Here is a 22,106-nt window from a genome sequence, read left to right on the forward strand (position 1 = left end):
ATTTTGGTAATAGTACAATTGCGGAGACCATTTCACAATTTAATTTGAATATGAAAATAACAGAAAATCAAAGACAATGTGCAATTCGATAATTAAAAAGTGACAGCTTATAAACATAACCTAAAATGCATGAGAAAAAATTTGTCGATAAAATCAATATAGCCGAGCTTTTTAGAAGGTAGATGGCAGCACTCATCTATTTTCTTTCTTTAAATTTTTTCTGAATCGTTTTTATAAAAAGCAAAACTGCCATCTACCTTCTAAAAAGCTCGGCTATATTGATTTTATCGACAAATTTTTTCTCATGCATTTTAGGTTATGTTTATAAGCTGTCACTTTTTATTTATCGAATTGCACATTGTCTTTGATTTTCTGTTATTTTCATTTTCAAATTAAATAGTGAAATGGTCTCCGCAATTGTACTATTACCAAAATATCTGAAAAAAATTCGTTTAATTTTGAGTCGATTCAATTCGGCCATGATTGATATAAATTGATTAAATTTTTTGCATCAAAAAATGAGACCGTTTCGTGTATCATTTCTAAAAATGATACACAAAACGATCTCTTTTTGATATAACTTATGTGCATCAAAACGTTGCAATAGAAAAAGAGACAACCAAGTTTACTGTGTTCATTCACATCATTAGGCTTGAAAGAGTTCAAAATCGTTTTTTACATTTCGCGGCTAGACTGCTCAGTATCAGCTTTGATTTTTTCTCACATAACTACGATGACCTGCGATCTAACTTAGGACTTCCTAAGGTTGAATCTAGATTTAGGTATAATGATTTGCTTTTTTTATTTAAAATTCTCAATGGTTTCATCAACTGTCCTGCGATACTTTCATTAATAAAATTTCGTGTTCCTTCAAGACCATCTAGGAATTATTCTATATTTCATGTCAATTTCCATCGTACTAATTATGGAAGAAATTCTATTATCAGTCGACTGTGTAGAGAGGGAAATCAATATAATGATTCCTTGAATTTCTTTGATACTAATTTAAATAGGTTTATTGCTACTTTGCGCACAACTATTTTTATGATGTAATACTGCGTCTCTTATTTCTTTAAACTTTGTAAAGGGTTTATCACACCTTAAAAAAAGTAATCTTCATTCTAGAGGATTCCTCTAAATGTAATGCATATTTTCCTCTTAATTTTGGTATCAAAAGTAATAATCTTAATTTAGAAGGATTTTCCTCTCGAAAAAATCCTCTTAAAGAAAGAATAATATTCTAATATTTTGTCAAGTTGAAAATAACCGTAATACACAGGTTTTGAATAAATTATTCGACAATAATGGTTATGTATTGATAATAAAGTACAGTTTTGACACATTGAATTAAATGTTGATATCAAAACCTCAACAAAAAAAATTCCTAGTGTTATTAATATCAAGAGAACCAATAATTTTTTTTAATTTAAATAATATAATAAATATTTAATAAGATTTAATTATTTACATTCAAAAAAGGTAAATTATAATAGATTCCTGGAATAAAGAATGAAATATTGGTTTTTAATTAAACATTTCTGAAAAAAATTTCTTGCTTTTTGCTGAGCATCAATACATTAGATTTAATTACAATAATAATAAAAAATGCTATTATAGCCAGTTGCAAATATCAAAGAGGTTCGACGCAAATATTTAAGAAAATTAGTAAGAAATGAAGATTCATCGAGAGTTTATATTTTCTGTATTTATACCTCCATTCAATATATCCTCTCTTGGAGTCACTTTTCCATTTTGGTCTTTCGATTTATAACACAACACTATTATGACAAAATACGAAAATTGACAGTTTCGAAAAACAAAAGAGTAAATGTCAAACAGGAAAAAAATGTAATCGATATCATGTATTTACTTTTCCTTTTTTCAAATATACTAAATTTAAACAGGAAAATCGTAATTGAAGAGGAAAATGCAAAAGTACTCCTTTTGTCATTGTTCCATTACAACAAAGAATAAAAATATTCTTCAGTGAAATGGAATATTCGTATTTTAAGAGAAAATATTCAAAGGATTTTAGAAGAGGAATTTTCCTCTAAATTTAAGATTACTTTTTTTTGGGTGCACCCGTTTGTAAATTTAAATAAATAAATAAATATTCAAATTTTTTTTTAAAATAATTATTTCTAATAACTTTAATCAAGATCTTGGGATTTCAATTATATAAACACTGAGAAAACAATCTATTTAAGTTTAAAAGAATCCTTTTATCATAAGCGGATTTTCCTTTCAATATTTATTTGAAAGGATTTCCTTTTAGGACAAAAGGAAAGTCTTTTAAAGTGTATCCTTTAATTATTAAATGAATTTAGTTTACTATTTAAAGGAAATATTTTTAAAGAAATAAAAATAAATAGTTTATTAATTTTTTATTTATTAGTATTGTTAATAATTAAAGAATTACTGTCATTTATTAATTTTAAATAAAATGAAATGAAATTATTTATATTTATTATTATTAATAAGTTAATAGTTTTTTACATAAAACTCGGAAAATTTTCATAATTTCTATTATTTTATATTAATTTTTTTATACCTTCTTTTCATAGTTTTGAGAGATCAATTATAAAATTAAATTTGAAAATTTTCAATTTAAAGTAAATAAAATTTATAAAGATAAAAAATGAAAAAATAGTAAAAATGTCCTTTTTCATTGGTTTAATTTTACAAATTACAAGTGAATTTTTCAAATTCAATTCACGGAAATTATTTTCACTTTCAATTTCGAAAAATTTTTGGATTAAAATTTTTGAACCCATGGAAATATTAAGGTTATATTTTACAAAATCATCGATGGTCATTAGTTTTAAAACATTGAAAGTAATACCATTTTCTGTAATAAAAACAGTAAAGGAATAAAAAATTTTATTTTTAAAAATAGTACTTTGATTGTTAAAAATTAAAACAAATTAAAATTAATGAAAGTAATTTATTGTAAATGCATAATTGTAATATAAATTAATACTAATAAAATATTTTTTATTAATTTATTTTTATTTTAAATTATTATTTTTTTATGTCATAAAAGGATTTCATTAGAAAAGCAAAAGAAATCTTTTATTCGTCAAACTCTTTTTGTTTTGTCAACAAACGACCAACATTTTTAAATTTAAAAGATTCCTTTTATAATAAAATTAATTCTTTTAACCATTAAAGGACTTGATTTAAAAGGAAAAAAGTTTAATGTTTAATAGATCATTTTTCTCAGTGAAGGATCAGTCCACTGACTTTCGTCTAATAGTGGTTGCGACCAAATTTTAAAAAAATCTAGTTTTAATATATGTGAAACTCGATGATTCCCTGAGTTCATTAACCATAATATTATGGTAAAAATTTTATTCCCTTTAAAAATATTAAATAACAAAAGTAGGAGGTTCACAATGTTATTTTGTAACCTTAAATGTTTCAATTTTTTTAAAAACGCTATTATTAAAAAACTATTAAAAATTAGATGTTGAAAATCACCAAAAACATAAATCACATTATTCTGCACAGAGGAACGAAAGAATTATTGCAATAATTTATTATTTTTGGATGATATACGATTTTAAAAAAAAATTTATTTCAATATTCTCAAGATTTTTATTTACTTATAACTTTTTTGTCGGTGCTCCGAAAAAATTGAGGTTTTGCACAAAGATTTTTTATAATATTCTTTACCTTCTATTAAAATCTTACGAAGGTGTTTTGCTTCGTTTTGGAGATATTAATTTTCAAAATTTTTTATTTAAAAAGGTTAATTAAAATACTTGAAGTTAACAGACCAATTTCAAATCGCTACATTTTAATATATTTTTATAAAAAATGTAGCTGAAGTATGAGACGTCTCAATTCGTCTCACAAAACGCTCGCAGCGCCACGCAAGCTGTTTTGCATAGGCGTCGCAAGTGGTGAATAGCCCAAATGATAGTAGATATATAATTCAATAAAATACATTAACAATAAAGTTATTTATACATTTTAACATAAAAAACATAACAAATCATTTAAAAAAAATAGTATATATATTAAAACTTTAATTTTTTTAATTAGTAAAGGTGTTATTTTTCAGATTATAAAGAATATATACATTAAAATTTCCAGTAAATTTAACCTTAATATAAATAATCTGTTTATTTCAATTATTAAATTTTAGGAAATTTATACTAAAAATAAACATTAAAGACAAAAAACTAATTATAAACAATTTTAAGAAATAAAAGTTAAAACAAATTTCTAGGAAATTAAATAGTTATTTAAGAAACCATTCTGGCGAAATTTTTTTTTGATAAAAATTAATATTTTATGCATTATCAATAACAATTCAGTTGCTTTGATCAAAAATTTTATTTTTCCCACTTATTTCTATATTAAATATGAACAAATTTCATCAAAGAAAGTTAAATTAAAGTTCTCGGATAATAAATAATTATCCAAAAAACCATATCGGCGCAACTATTTTTGAGTGAAAATTCAACATTAAGACATTGTTAATAACAATTCAGTTGCTTTGATCAAAAATTTTAATTTTCCTACCTACTTCTATATTAAATATGAACAAATTTCATCAATGAAAGTTAAATAAAAGTTCTCGGGTAATATTTAATTCTTAAAAAAACCATAGAGGCGCAACTATTTTTGAGTAAAAATTCAACTTTAAGACATTGTTTATAACAATTAAGTTGCTATGATCAAAAATTTTATTTTTCCCACTTATTTCTATATTAAATATGAACAAATTTCATCAAAGAAAGTTAAATAAAAGTTCTCGGATAATAAATAATTATCCAAAAAACCATAGCGGCGCAACTATTTTTGAGTGAAAATTCAACTTTAAGACATTGTTTATAACAATTAAGTTGCTACACTGAAAAAAAAATTTATTTGATTCAAACACTTCAAATTATTTGAAAAATATTTAATTGGTTCAAATACTTTTTATTTGAATTTGGTTAGTTAACTTCAAGTCTATTAATTAACCTTTTACATAAAATATTTTTAAAATTATTATCTCCAAAACGAAGCAAAACACCTGCGTAAGATTTTAATAGAAGGTCTTTGTGCAAAACCTCAAAAATAATAATAATAAATTTTTGTAATAATTCTTTCGTTCCTCTGTGCAGAATAATGTGATTTATGTTTTTGGTGATTTTCAACATCTAATTTTTAATAGTTTTTTAATAATAGCGTTTTTAAAAAAATTGAAAAATTTAAGGTTACAAAATCACATTGTGAACCTCCTACTTTTGATATTTAATATTTTTAAAGGGAATAAAATTTTTTACCATAATATTATGGTTAATAAACTCAGGGAATCATCGAGTTTCACATATATTAAAACTAGATTTTTTTAAAATTTGGTTGCAACCACTATTAGACGAAAGTCAGTGGACTAACCCTAAAACATTTTTCAATTCAAAATATTCTAAAATTCAATTATTTGCTGAATTTCGGTTAAATTAGAATTTAAAAAAAAACAGTTGGGTAAAGAGAAATTTAATAAAATAAAAATTTTGTCAAAAAAAAATTGACAAATTAAAAATTCTATTGAGTAAAAGTTCGTTTAAAAAGAAATTATGTTAAATGCTATTTTGAAAAATGAAAATTCGTGTAAAAAATAATTATATAAAGCTGTAGTTCACGCGGGCAATAATAAATCATCAACTTGGCGCGAGCTTTTAGGAACCAAAAAATTCGCTAAAATTTAAAATTCTTGAATTCTGTCATTTAATAAATTTTTTTTTTTTTGAAAAAAATAGTATTTAGTGGCTTTTGGCCAAAATTAGTATCAAAAAAAGTAGCCTTGTCGAAAAAAAAGTAAAAAAGTGTGTCTTTTTCCTCTTAAAAAGAGAGAAAAATTATATGAGTTAAAAAGAATAATCATCTCAATTAAAAAATTACAATAAAATTGTACAAAATTTTAAAAGAGAAAAATTTCCTCTCAAACGAAGAATTTCTTTTTTTTCACTTTGTCGAAGCGTAAAAAGAAATATTTTTTTTTTTTTTATTTATTTTATTTTACAAGACCTCCCGTGTGGGATTGGCGAAATTTTCGAGGTTTCGAGGTCGGTCGATTTGGGTAGGAGGGAAGGAGGGGGGGAAGGAAAGGGTGGAATTTCTACTTTTTACAGTGTTGAGAGAAAAACGAAACGCTGCACAAAGCGAGATACTGTGAGAGTGGGGAAATTCAACAAGATTTACAAAGACGAAAATTTATCGTCCATTTTTGTGACAAAGTGTGAAAAATAAAAAATATATATATATATATGTATAATATACAAGAAAAAGAAAAAAAAATATTTCAATTGCTTGGCGTGAAAAAGTAAAATTGTTGAAAAAAAAACTTAAGGTTAATTTAAGGTAGAGGATTCAAAAAGAGGGATTATTATTGCTGACCAAGGCCGAGCGCAAAAGGATGGTATTTTTTTTTTTTTTTTTGAGGAAAGCCGAATAATATATAATATATAAGTATTTGTTTTCGCAACTAACGACTAGTTTTATATAAAATACAAATATGTGATATATATAAGATAGTATATACGTACTACTAGACTACTTTGCCTCAATTTGCATCAATACCAGAATGACGGGCGAATTTTCTTTTGTTTTTTATTTTCAATTTATTTTCATTTATATTTCAATATAATTTTTAAGTTTAATTAATTTTTTTTTATATTTGCAATAAATGGAAATAGTGTTTTAATTTTAATAAATGTAATTATAAATAATAAAAACACAATTTAATAGAATTTAATAATATAATTGTTTTTTTTACAATTTGTTAGAACAATTTTATTATTTGCAAAACTAAATATTTAACTCTCTAGATTTAAATTAGTTGAAAATAACTAATTATACACAAAGAAAAAAGATTTTTTTTGATTCAAAGAAATCAATTTCTTTGATTAATTTTTCTTTTGATAAAAAGAAAATTTTTTTTGTTTAAAAAAAAATTATATTTGATTAAAAAAAAAATTATTTTCGTTTCAAAGAAATTTTTTATTTAATTCTAATAAATGTTTCTTTGACCATGTAACAATAATTAATCATTAGTTTGTGTTATTAAAAATTAGTTTATTTTTACTAATAATTTAAAAAAAATTACGTTTTATTAAAACTTAGTTACTTTTTACTAATAACTAGTTAGTTTTTTTTATTAATTATTAGTTTTTTTTTTAAATTAGTTACTTTTTTACTAATAATTAGTTATATTTCTTACTAACTTATGAAACAAAAAGTCAATCAAAATTTTATCAACAATTAGTTATTTTTCAACTAACTCATATTTACACTGAAAAAAAAATTTATTTGATTCAAATACCGGTGTATTTGGTTATTATCAAATAAATATTTACTTGAATCAAATATTTCTTATTTGAATCAAATAAATTTTATTTGCTTCAAATACTGAAATATTTGATTCAAATACTATATATTTGATTCAAATAAATATTTATTTGATAATAACCAAATACACCGATATTTGAATCAAATAAATTTTTTTTCCAGTGTAGAGAGTATTTGATATAGAAAAGTTAAAATTAATTTTATAATTCGTATAAAATAAAATTTCCTTTTCAGTATAATTCGTTACTTCAATGTAAAATTTTCATATTTTTGAATCATGTCTATATTTAAAACAATTTCTATAATTAGAATATAATTTCAATTTACTTTATACAAAAAAAAGAATAAATGATAAAGGAAATTTAAATATTTCTCGAATCGACTTGAATTTCAATAATCGAATTTTCATGGAAATTATCCATTTAGGATTTGAAAAGACTATAATAAAAAAAAAATTACTCTATAGAAAATTAGTATAGGGAGAAAAAAATTGCAATTGGAAATCAATAGACGCAAAAAAATTGCGCCTTGTCATTCGGGTATTGGGAGTAATATAAAAAAGAAAAGGATCTATAAAAGAGAGTGAGAGAAAAAGAGAGATAGAGAGAAAGTGATTGTAAAGAGAAAAAAGAGTGTGAAATATTCATACAGCGAGAGTGAGAGAGAGAGATGAGAGAACATGCAAAAGAGAATAAAAAAGGTTCTCTTCCAATTGTGTCCAGCAGAGCCAGCCAAGGGTCGGTGAGACGATCGTGAATGTGATTTTGTATTAAAAAAAAAAAAAAGACATGCTTCATAAGACGCATAATTCATCATCCATCAACATTCAAAAATTTACAAAATTTATAAAAATTTTATTGGAAAAAAGAACGTGCTTATGTTTAAAAAAAAACGTGCACTTGTAAAAAAAACATGCGAAAAAATGTTTAGACGTGTTGGCAACGCACCAGGATTGTAAAAGAGAGAAAGAGATATAGTAAGAGAAAAAAAAACGTTAAAAATAAAGAAGGTGCAACTGTTACCTTATGATTCGGTCAAGTCAAGCAAACCTCGGGGTCCACGAGATATCGACGCATTCCCAGAGAGCCAAAGCAACGTAAATGTAATACACACTGTGTTTTGGGTCAGATTCTGGGAGAAGGTCATTTCTATTTTTTGTTTTTGTTTTTTTTTAAGAGTGGAATTTTATCCCTTTTCCAGAAGATTATATTAGAAATTATAACAAAACTTATTTTTTTTTTTTTAATTAAAAATATTTTCAATTTTAAAAAGGAAAACTAAAAATCTGATCTGATTTATTTTATCTAAATCAAAAACTATCCATTGTCTATTTGTTCGAATTTTGAATATAATATGGTTCAAAATTTTAAAAAGCACGATTGTCCAAAAATTTAGACTTTGTGCTCCCTGCATGCTTCTGCCATCTGACGGCGGCAAGAGGTAACGAAACATAAAAATACTTCAAATAATATTACTATTATACTTTCAATATTCAGGTACAGAAGGACAATTAATACAATAGGGCGTCATAAACGGTTTATTATGACTAGACTTCCAGTCGCCTCTATTGTTGTTATCTTTCCTTATTTTTCTTTCGGAATATTTAATATTTTAATTTAATATTTTAATTTAATATTTTAACACAAATTAAATTTTCGACCACAAAAAAAATTTTTTGTACCATTGACAATTGTTATAAAAAATATTATATAAATATTATATATAAAAATTATATATAAAAAATAGTTCTTTAATGAATTTTCTTATTTTTCAAAACTTTTATAAAGAAAAAAAAATACATAGTACGGTCAATTTTGATCAGAAATTAATCAAATTTTTTTTACAATTAATATTAAATCTAAGTCGCTATTATGAAAAAAAAATTTTTTGCAGTTAATTTTATCATTTATATAAACAAATCTTTATAAACACTTACACATTTGGGCTGTTTGTGTGCAAATGAATTTGGTTTTTTTTTTTATAAATTTGCTTGGAATTATTGCGCTTAATTTTTCTTTTAATTAAACAATTGTTTTGCGATAAATTGTCTTATATTTTTAACAATTTATTTAAACAAATACACTGTCCGAAATTAATTGAATTTTTAATCTGCTCTGCTTTAACAAAAAATGTTCATTAGTAAATTTAGCAGCTTTTATTTAAACAATGCTTATCTACTTTTTTTTAGAAATAATTAATGTTTAATGTAATTAATTAATTATTAATATTAAAATTTCTGTCTGTAATATATTATAATAATAACTGCGATTTTGTGTTCCCTGCATGCTTCTGCCATCTGACGGCGGCAGGAAGTAACGAAACGTAAAGAAATACTTCAAGTAATATTTTTGTTTAATTTCAATATTCAGGTATAGAAGGACAATTAATACAATAGTGCCATAAATGGTTTATTATGACTAGACTTTCAGTCGACTCTATTGTTCTTTTGAATATTTAATATTTTAAAATACAAATTAATTTTTCGACAACAAAAAAATTTTTTTGTACCATTGACAATTGTTATAAAAACTATTATATAAATATTATATATAAATATTATATATAAATATTATATATAAATATTATATATAAATATTACATATAAATATTATATATAAAAATTATATATAAAAAACTGTTCTTCAATAAATTTTCTTATTTTTCAAAACAATTTTTATAAAAAATTTGATTAATTTCTAATTAGAAATGATTATGCAGAGTATTTGTTTAAAAAAATTGTTTAAAAAAGTAAGAAAATTTATCAGAGAACAACTTCTTAATAAAAAAAGTCACAAATATTGTAAAAAATTTATGAGATATTGGCCAAAGAAAATTGGGGCGCATGATTATGTTCTAAAAATCATTAGTCAGAATTAACATTTTATCGAATTTCAATTGTCATAATTAGTTTTAAGCCAAATTTTTATTTGTTCGAATTAGTATTTTGCATAATTTTCATCAAACCGATTTTCTATATTACAGATTTTTTATTTGTTTGAATTTTTATTTGCTCGAATTTTCATTTAAAATAATAGGCATTTATAGAATTTTTATTGGGTATAATTTTATTGTATAGAATTTTATTTCAGATGAAATTCTACCCAATAAAAAAAAACTAAATTTAACGGTTTAAAGAAGTTAACTTCATAAGACACAATGTTAATTTAATTGCAAATATTTTCAAAACTAGATGATGAATTGTGTAAAATTAATTCAACTTTAACATATTTTTTAAAAGCATAAAAAAATTTTTACTCTTTGTTATGGCACATTCCTTCTTAATATTTTTTTTTATACAAATTGTTCTCCCTGTATGCTTCTGCCATCTGGCGGCGGCAGGACGTAACGAAATATATAAAAATACTTCAAATAATATTACTATTATAATTTCAATATTCAGGTACCGAAGGACAATTTATACAATAGGGTGTCATAAACGGTTTATTATGACTAGACTTCCAGTCGCCTCTATTGTTGATATCTTTCCTTATTTTTCTTTCGAAATATTTAATATTTTAATTTAATATTTTAACACAAATTAAATTTTAGACCACAATTATGAACCAAATTCGAAAATTCTTGTTACCTCTAACTCAGAATAAAATTCTGAACAGATTAAAAGTCAATTAATTTCTGACCAAAAATTGCGGCAAATTGTATTTGTTTGTATAAAATATATAAATTCTTTACAAAATATAAAAAAAATTATTTCAAAACAATTAATTAATAAACAGTAAATTTACGCGCAAAAATCTAAAGCAAATTTACTAAAAAAAATAATTGAGTTAAAAAAATGTAATTAGTTAAATTATAGAACATCTAATTGAATAATTTTTTTAGACCATTGATTTGCGTTGTCAATAAATTAATAGTAAAAATTGATTTAAAAATGTTCTTCAAATATTTTTTAAAAATGAAAAATTTTTTTTTAAGAATATTTGAATATTTTATTTTTAATTTGAAAAAATAATAATAGATATTTTATTGAAAATCTTTTATTCAATTGATAATTCTTTAATTTATTTTCGAAAAAAGTTTTGTTTAAATAGTTGAGAATTTATGCTCCCTGCATGCTTCTGCCATCTGACGGCGGCAGAACGTAACGAAACGTAAACAAATATTCCAAGTAATATTACTATTATAATTTCAATATTCAGGTATAAAAGGACAACTAATACAATAGTGTGTCATAAATGGTTTATTATGACTCGACTTTCAGTCGACTCTATTGTTATCTCTCTTTATTTTTCTTTTGGAATATAGTATAATATTTATATTTAATATTTTCTTTTAATATTTTAATTTAATATTTTAACACAAATTAACTTTTATAATTTATTTTATAAAAATGATAAAATGAATTATAAAAAAATTAACATTAATAGTAAAAAATTCGATTAATTTCTAATTAGAAATAATCATATAGAGTATTTATTTATAAAAATTGTTTAAAAAAGTTAGAAAATTTATCAAAGAACAACTTCTTAATAAAAAAATAGTTCAATCGCAATAATCAAAAGTAAATTTATTTATAAAAATTTTAAATAAAAAGAAAACAAATTTTTTCGATTTTAAATTTTTCTACAAAGAGCCTTATACTGCTATTTGTTTATATAATTTGTTTGAAAGAATTTTTAAGTTTTTTTTACCACTTGCATACCCCTAGAAACTAAATGTATGCAATGTTAACCTCTCGACAGTCGATGGCCCATATATGTCCAAGTAAAGTCGTACCACTTTTTTTCTAATGTGGACATATATGAGACAAAATTCCTGAAATGTCCGAACAAAAAATTAAAAGTTCTCGAATTTAATCCATACTTTTCTAAAATGTTGTTATTGTTGGTGAAAGTCTAAAAATCAATTATTATTGAATTTAATAAAATAGTTTTTTAATTACAACGTTTTTAATTTTTGACTTTTGAAAAAAAAAATTTTTTTCAATGTACAATATTTATAAGTAGAATGCATGAAAGTTAACATATATATAATGATTTTTAAAGCTTTTTTGACGGGCTACACGCTGTTAATAAAAATTTTTTTTTTAAATAACATTTGACCTTGAAATTCAAGGTCAAAATGTTAATTTACGTTTATCTCAAGATCGGATTTTTTAAAATTATTTTTAACTATCTCAATGGAAAGCTTGACTAATTTCCTACAAAACATGTAATTTTCAGAGTGGGATCTTTTAAAGTTTTTGAGATATTAATTAATTAATTAATTAATGTTTATAACAAATGAAATATTTTACAAACGAATAAAGTTACCGTAATTCTGAAGTTAGTAATTGAAAGTTAACGTAATTCCGCATCCAACGAGCCCTATATGAAGTATTTTAGATAAGTAGATTGTTAATAAACAATTGCAATGTTAACTAATTGTTTATTAACAATCTACTTATCCAAAATACTTCATATAGGGCTCGTTGGATGCGGAATTAGCTTATCTTTCAATTGGTAAGTTCAGAGTTACCATAACTTTATTTGTTTGTAAAATATTTTATTTTTTACTAACAACAAGCATCCAAAAGCCCTATATGAAGTATTTTTGTTCAATTTTAGTTAAATAACAATAAAAAATAAAATATTTTACAAACAAATAAAGTTATGGTAATGCTGAACTTACCAATTGAAAGTTAAGGTAATTCCGCATCCAACGAGCCCTATATGAAGTATTTTGGATAAGTAGATTGTTAATAAACAATTGCAATGTTAACTAATTGTTTATTAACAATTCAGGAATTTTGCCTCATATATGTCCACATTAGAAAAAAAATACTAAACATAATTTGATTTGTGTGTCAATGGATATACTAAGGTTTTCGGGGTCGCTGAATCCAAATTTGAGGTCAGATTTAAAAAATTAAAATTGGCGGAAAAATTTAAAATTGATTTGTTCAAAATTTGTTTTTCGGGGTCGCTGAATCACAATTTGACCTGAAATTCAGATTCAGCAACCCAAAAAAAACCCCAAGTACCGAATTTTGAACGAATCAAATCAATTTTAAATTTTTCCGCCATATTGGGTACGTTATTTTGAATTTTTTAAATCTGACCTTAAATTTGGATTCAGCGACCCCAAAAACTTTTAATACGATGATAAATTTTTTTGGAAAATTTTTTTTTTACCGTTTTGGGCCCACAAACGATTTTTCTACTACACTGCGAAGGGTTTAAGTATAAAAAAATTTAAAAGCGAAATAGACAAAAAAGTTAAAAAAATTTTTTTTTTTTTACAATTTATATTAATATTAAAAATTTATAAATCAAAAATTAAAAAAATCGACTCTCACAAATCAGTTTAGAATTGAGTTGAGTTAGAAGAAACAGGAATTTTTGAATTTGGTTCATAAATGAGGTCTAAAAGTTAATTTGAACCAAATTTTAGCATTTTGTACCACTGTACTTTATTTTGTATCCTGAAAACATATAGGATGGTAAAAAAACAAAATTTTAATTTTTGACCATTTTAGAATTTGACGATAAAAAAGACTTAAAAAATTGTTAAAAAAATACATATATATTTAATAGAAGAGCACTGTAAAAACTGGCCGTCTTAAAAGTGCAAAAAACGTCATGTTTTAAGACGTTTTTCGCGTCTAAGACACCAAATGTGTCTTAAAACAAGACGTTTTTTGCACTTTTAAGAAGGCTAGATTTTGCAGTGAGTGCAATGATATTTTAACTCATATTTTTCTTTCTTTTTTTAAAAATTAAATATTTTTAAAAATCCACACGAGAGATTCTTAAGAATCATTGAAAAAGCGTTGAAAAAAATTGTCAATGAAAAATAGTAAAAATAGAAAGAAGATAAGGTCACAGTTGGGGTAAATGGGTCCAAAATCCCTATTTTTCACAAATTTCCTAAGTTTCTTCCTTTAAAAGTTAATATTTGTGGATTTATTTTTTTTAAAGTTGATATTTACATTCCCAGGATTAATTTTGTGCAACAGAAAAAAATTTAGATAAGCTTTAAGGGATTAGTACCACATTTCAGCGACCTTTCTTAAATATTTTTTTTTATTACAAAATTTATTTTTTTTGCTTCAAACATTTTATACCTAAAAAAAAGGGTTTTAAACTATTAAAAAAAAATTTTATTCCTTATTTATTATGGATTATCTTACTGTCATAGTCGCTTGAAAATACTCTCTAAATCTGAATCAGTCATATTTTACTTATTAGCAGTAAAAATCTACTAATTGCCATAGCGAGAATTGAGCAACTGACAATTAGTAGAAATTTACTGATTCAATTAGTAAAATATCAATTACTGATTGAATCAGTAATATAAATATATGGTGGCGGTCACAAAATCTACTGATTTAATAGTTAATTTTAAAGGTTATGTTATTTACTATTATTTATTATTATTTATTTATTATTTATTATATTTATTATTTAGTTATTTTCTATTGCTTGCATATTCACTAATTATATTAGTAAATTTCAAAAAATAACTGAAACTTCAGTTAAAATGAAAAGTACTGATTGAATTAGTAAAATTTCTACTGATTCAGATTTAGAGAGTACCCCGACTTGTGATTGGCAGACACAATATCTCCAATTCAGGTAATTGAAAAATAAAATTTTTGATATTTTCTTGAAAAGTAAGCTCGTCACTGTCGTCGGAAGTACAATCAACTATTTTCGATGAAAAAAAAAACAAAATGGCGGACTTTTTTCATTTTTGACCCAGGTTTTTCAACTTAAATTGTTTTAAAAAATCGTTAAATATTAATTTACAAAAACATGTCATTTTTCAAGAAAATACCCCCTTATACACTGAGAAAAATGTTTAGTCAGAGCAACCAAAATTTTGTTGGTATTTAATCAATCAAACTATTTGTTTGAGTCAACCAAAAAATTTGGTTGAGTTTTTTTTGTTGGCATACTGAAAATGTTTGGTTAGCTCAATCAAATTTTTTTTGTTAGGTCAACCAAAATGTTTGGTTGATCAAATCAAAAAATTTTTTTTTGTAAAATTAAAAATTTTATTCTACCTTATCTCTTTTCTTTTTATCTTTTTTATTTATTTCATTATTTATTTATTATCAATTTATATTTACCCAATTGAAATATTTGTGGACTTTGAAAAATCTCATCTCACTACAAGAATATGCAGTTTTTAAAAAATCGATTTTCTTCAAAAAAGATGTGATACTAACCCCTTAAACGCATGAAACTGACTGTCCCCATTTATCCCAAAATTTAGAAAATTTCATAAAATTTGGGGTAAATGGGGACAGCATAGTTTCTAAGAAAGGTTTAAGAAAAGAGTGTCCTTAAGTATATTACTGTATTAAGGGATGAAAAAACTTGAAAAAAATTTGTAGCAGATATATAACAGTTGAACCAATTAAAATTTTTTTTTTTTTGTTTCAGTATTTTGTCTTGCATTTGAAAAAAACCAGACTTAAAAATCATACAAAATTTTTTTTTTTTTATTCCTTATGACTCCCATAATAGAAATTCACTTGAATTTTTGATTTTTGTCAATTTGGTTAATAATAACAAATTGTCCCCATTTACCCCAAAAATTTGAAAACTCAGGGTAAATGGGGACAGCTTGTTATTAACCAAATTGACAAAAATTAAAAATTCAAGTGAATTTTTGTTATAGAAGTCATAAGGAATAAGAAAAAATTTTTGTATAATTTTTAAGTCTGTTTTCTTTGAAATGCGAGACAAAATACTAAAACACTTTGACTTTGATTTTCAAGTTTTTATGCATTGAGCGATAATGTTTTTTATCTTGCTGACAATTGTCAAGATAAAAGCTTGGCAATACTCAAAATCTCTTGCAGGTGTTCTAAGGTTAAAATATTGACGTTGAACTTAATTTTAAAACTGTAAATAAAGCTCCAACACCTCTTGTCCCCATTTACTCCAACTTACCCTAGATATTTAAATTTTAAAATAATAATTTTTTTTGAAGATTTTAATTTCTAAAATGGTCAAAAATTAAAATTTTATTTTTTCGACCATCTTGTATTCTAAAAAGTTCCAATCTTCAAAAATTGAAATATCAAAAATTTTCCCAAAATTCAAAATTTCACAAAAATTGAATTCGTTTTTCAATTCTAAATTGATTCAAAAATTTCGAAACCTTGATATAATTTTTAATAAGAAAAATATATATTATAATTTAAAAATTCTGGAAAAAGGATACTTTTAAATACACTCGGTAGTGGTGAAAGCATGATCAGAAGGTGAAAAAGAAAAGGAATAAATGTAACAAGGAAAAGATCCCAACTCCAACGTTTCGATCATTCCTTGCATTCTTCATATATAAAATATATATATGTAAAGCTCATCATTAACAAAGTGTAATATGATCATCAGCATTGTCAAAACAAAAACAAAAAAAAATACAATAAACACAAAAGAAAAATTTTTTCTGCAAAAAAAGTGACAGCATTCCATCGACAAAGTTTGCACTAGTCCGTAAATATATATATATGAATATATGTGACGTGTTTACATTCGCGAGAGCCCAAGTACCTTCTATATAGCTATATATTGCTGATAAAAAAAAAAGACAGTGTACTCTAAAATAAATTATATGATATCATTTTGCTATTGCTGAAGCTGGCAATTGTTATTAAATAGGAAAACAGGGTGACATACAGCGACGAAAAAAAAAAAAAATAAAAATTTCTTGCTAGATCATGACCATAGCACTGCTAAGTTATGTGTTTATGTATATATGTTATTGTGCGTAAATATATATTATATAAAAGCAAGTTTGCCGATGGAACGATCTCCTCAGATCGTTAAAAAAAAAAAAAATTTTTTTTCCCTCAAATGTTGGAGAGGATCTACAAAAGAGGATAATTTTGATTTATTTTTCTATATCAACCGATTTGAAAGAGGAAAATGAAGATGTTTTTTTTTTGGAATACAAAAAAAAAGATTTTTTTGACTTTTTTTTGGAAATTTTTAGGAGAAAATGGTTTGGCGATCAACTAGTTACCTTTTACCTGAAGCTTGGCCGTGTACCTGACCTCGGCGGCGGGGTTCGCGGCGACGCATGTATAATCACCGGAGTGCTCGGCCGCAAGATTGGAAATACTGAGAAGACTCGAATAAGGATCCAATTGGGAAATATTAGCGACTGAGGCCAATTTTGGTGGTAGGGGAAAGGGACTTTGGCCATCTTTTAGCCAGGAAATAGTTAAGGGAGGATCACCCGCCGCGACCCCGCACACCGTCCGCGTCCGCATCCCCTCGGAAAGTCCCTCTTGGAAGGTAAATGGCTCAATTATAGGGGGTACTGGAAAAGGTCAAGAGAGAAGAGAGAACCATACGTGAGAGCGAGAAAAAGATATGGCACCAAAACGTATAAGAACCAGGTTTATATATAAATATATATGTTATATACAAATATATATATATATATATATATATATATATATATATATATATAAATATACACTGAGAAAAAAATACTCTATTGAATCAACAGCATGTTTGCTATAACAATTATTGATTCAAAAGCATATACTATAGAATCTATAAAATATTTTATAAAATTTTATAACATATGCTTTTGAATTAATAATTTTTATAACTTTGGCAGAAATGCTGTTGATTTAATAGCATATTTTTCTCAGTTTATAAATAAATATACATAAATATATACCTATATTTATGTATAAAATATATATATATATATATATATATATATATATATATATGTATAATGTAACACATTAGTAACAGTAGTAGTAATAGTAATAGTAATAGTAATAGTTATATAGTATAGTAGTAGCGGTAGTAGTACGTTCATGTATATATAATATATGTATACAATAATGTGGATGTAAATATATATATATGTACATTAGAGGCATTAACGTAGCAATGTAGAGGAGAGAGAGTTTGGCCCCACCTCGAACAAAAGCCCTGCCGCCCTTTAATAAATAAATTTATCATTCATTCCTTATTTAATTTCAATCACTCAAAGTCAAGCGATCTTGATACTTCAATACGTTCCTGCTGTCCTGCATTTTCAATTTTGTTAATTAGTTATATATTTTTATTGCGATATAATACCGTTAGTAGTGTTTAACAACTCTTTTCAATTTTTTCGCGTTGAGAACCATTGACATGACGTCATGGCTCGTTACTTCCACTCAGAGACGCCAAACGCTACTGCGCTTCTGCTGCGCTTTCTGTAGTAAAAAAACGCGCAGATTTTTAAATATAATAAAATTTTATAAAAACAATTGTAACTCTTAGATTTAATGCTTTTACGATTACTTATAAAGCCTTTCTAATAAAAAAATAATTGTATTAAACTACTTTTAGATAATATTTGTTAGAATTTAACTTTTAAATTTAAATAATTTTATTAACTAATTAATTATTATACGGAACACTTTTTAAAGAAGAATCAGACAAAAAAATTGAAACAAAATTTTAGTTCACCTGTGTATTTTTGTATTCTTAAAGAAAAAGATAATTTAAATTTTAAAAAAGCTTCAGTAAAATTTTAAATATTTTAAAATCATTTTATTCAGATTTTTTGTCTGTTTCTTCCTTAAATATAGTTACCAAATTTTTCTGGTGTAAATATTTTCTTGTCTAGAAAATTGAAAGAAAAATTTTGAGGAATAAAATTAACATCATTTTTCTCTTGATTATTTAAAAAAAAAAACTATCTATTGTTAAATTTTGATTAACTTTTTGTGTTTGGCACAATGGTAGAAGAGTATAATTATTCTATAAAAATATTTTTTATTTATTAGTATTCTTATTCTGTAGAATTTTAAGTAATTCTAATTGTAAGAGTTACAATTTTTTTACTGTTCTTATAATTTTTTATTATATTTAAGGAGTTTAAATAAACAACATCATTTACTAATATTTAAAATTTTTCGCAAAAACGTACCGACGGTTGACGAAGATAACCAAACAAAATATTCACGAACTGAATTCAGTGAAAATTAAATATGGCGTTCATTGAATTATTATTCGAATATATTGAAGGACAGCACAAACGTTTTGGGCTCATGAGCTAAAAAGATCAAGATGGTTATATCATGCATGAAATTGAGCCACGTTATAATTGTCCTATAAATATTATGTTCATATATATATAGAAAAATATTTACATATTTTACAAATTTACAAATATTTAAATTTGTATTCAGAAAAATTGTCAAATTATGTTCATACACATTATATCGTGACTGACTCGCTTATAGAAATTGCATATATACAAAAAAAAGGCCAGCGTTACATGGAAGTGAAAAATTTTATTTTTTCTCAAAAATCAAAATCAAAAAGCAAAATTAAATTTTTATTCACCCGAAATGAAAAATATTCCACGCGAACTATAAAAAAATAAAAAAAAAAACAGAAACAAATATAAGTAAAATAATAAAATAATTCATGAAAAATTTTGCAATCGTTAAATAAATAAAACAAAAGTGTAAAATAGAACAGAAATGAAAAATATATGAAAAAAAACAAAATTTCATTTCAAATGAAAAAATTGCATTCCGTATAGTAGAGATATAATATGAAAAATAAATGAAAAATACAAAATCCGGTTTTTTATATATATAAAAAAATGCATTATTGTTTTTTTTTCGTTTTTTTATCGGGAACGAAAGAACTATATCGAATCGTAAAAAACATCCATGCATTCAACTAAACAATCGAATAGAGAAAAATTCTTATAAAGATAAAGACATCCAATAGATTCGGTTTTTTTTTTCATTTTTAAAAAAATGAATATTAACAAAAAATTTAAATGTCGGTGTAATTTATGACGAAAGATGCAGACTTATGTACACATTATATGTCTAAAAGATCTAGAAGCATATCAGGCTTAAAAATTGCTTTCCCAATATAAAAATTCACAAATAACCAAGTATCAGGCAAACTAAATGAATCAGAACATGCAAATAGGGATTGTAATCATTTTCTTCCATATAACGCTTTAAAAGCCTTAAGGCAACTTTCGAGTACGAGAAAAAAAAATCATTTTTCATGTTTTAATTAATAAATTATATTTATTAATTAATATTTAAGTTTACTTAATCTTTGGTAAAATGTAAAAAAAATCACCTTCGGGAAGAATCGAACCCTTGTAATGATAGTTAGAAATCGGCCGGTAAATATTTGTACTAAATATTATTGCGCGTCGATAAACAAGTTACCGACCGCGGAGCACAAAGACGTAGTACCCGATTTCGCCGCGCGGGCCGCATCGCCAAAGCTCACTCGTGTGCGCCCAGCCTACCGATCGGCTATATAAGCTGCGCTCTCGCTGAGGACCGTCATTCTCGTGCTACACGGAGTCCGGGAGGGTCTTACCCACCTTACTAGGAGTTTTACTCTCGTTCGTCGGGTTTTACCCGTCGAACATCATATCGGTTTTATGTGTAAATAGTGTATAGTAACGAATTGTAAAGTAATGTATCGCGATGTAAAGTAACGTACCTAATGTATAGTAAAGAATTGTAAAGTAACGTAACAAATGTATAGTAAAGAAATATTGTATTCCCGCAGTTTAAAGTAAATTTTTCGTTTTATTACCGTTTGTAGATATACTTAGAGTTTTACTCTTCGTATAATTGGAACACGAGTTTTACTCGTAGTTCACCAGAATATCGCGAATTTTTAGGCAGTATTGCAATTGATTTCACGGCTCATCGCTGCGAGTTGAAGCCGATTTCGTTAATGCGCGGCTCAAATAAGCGACGTTACCAGATTGATGCCGAATCTCGATTCCGCGACTCAACGTATCGCGATAGAGACGCCGACAATCGTTGTGTGAAACCGACTTCCGCGATTTATCTGTACGTCTGTATATTTTTCACCTGTAAATACCGTTGTAAATAAATAATTTGTTTCAGTTTGTAATTAACCCGTAATTATCCTGTTATTATTTTTTTGTTGGAATCAAAACGAACCCTGGCTCGACGAGCTAAATATTGATTCTTACAATTACAAACGTTACACCATCGATGAAAATTTCAAACATGTCGAGCACTTTACCGCTAAACCACAAACAAAGTTGTAAATTTTTTTTCACCTTTTATTCAATTTTTGCTTTAAATCAACGATTATAAAGAATTTCTTTTGAAAAATCTTTAGAAAAATGATTTTTTCTCTCATCTAAACTCGAAAATTCTCTTAATATTGTAATATATATATATATATATATAATATATATATGAATAATAAATATTAAGTATAAGAGATAATTATGCGGTTTTAAAAAAAGGCGTTCTCATATATATATATATATATTGGGGAATGCGCATATTCACATGGCGAACAATATTTTGGGCGGCTAGGGGTGTCGGGCTTTAATTTTTTTTTTGGGGCCTAAAGAAGGATTACCATGAACCACAAGCCGCTGCGTGTGCGATACCTCTGCGGCCATATTACGTGCGACACACGAGTAGTTGCCATTATGATCTGGAGATAAACTTTCAATCATCAGTATGCTACTGAATTGTTCCATATTGGTGATGGTAACACGTTCCGATGGTCCCATTGAGCGGCCATCTTTAAGCCACGATATCGATAATGGAAGATCGCCCCTTGTCACTGAGCATGTTAATGTTGTTCTTTCACCAAGATGAAGATCACGATCTGCCGTGAATGGGCTAATTTTAGGAGGAACTGAAATTTAAGAATAAGAACAGCATTGTGAGCACATTATGAGCATAATGTCCAATTCTGGCTACGTCTCTGATGGCATGATTATTTTTTTTTTTTTGGATTTCACAATTCTTGATA

The 22,106-nt window shown here is 25.2% G+C and overlaps 1 protein-coding gene across 4 annotated transcripts in view; it reads right to left on the reverse strand.

The window, feature by feature from the left end:
• LOC127289503 (cell adhesion molecule Dscam2-like) overlaps positions 1 to 22,106 on the reverse strand; it is a 159,919-nt gene that overhangs the window by 84,308 nt on the left and 53,505 nt on the right. For all 4 annotated transcript variants that reach the window (XM_051317469.1, XM_051317470.1, XM_051317467.1 and 1 more), the window contains exon 8: positions 17,320 to 17,619. In XM_051317469.1, the coding sequence (XP_051173426.1) occupies positions 17,320 to 17,619 (300 nt within the window). The remainder of the gene's footprint in view (positions 1 to 17,319; positions 17,620 to 22,106) is intronic.

Source organism: Leptopilina boulardi, unplaced genomic scaffold, assembly GCF_019393585.1.
Source record: "Leptopilina boulardi isolate dan_hultmark-lab unplaced genomic scaffold, ZJU_Lbou_2.1 LbouV2_43, whole genome shotgun sequence".
In the NCBI taxonomy this organism is placed as follows: domain Eukaryota; kingdom Metazoa; phylum Arthropoda; class Insecta; order Hymenoptera; family Figitidae; genus Leptopilina; species Leptopilina boulardi.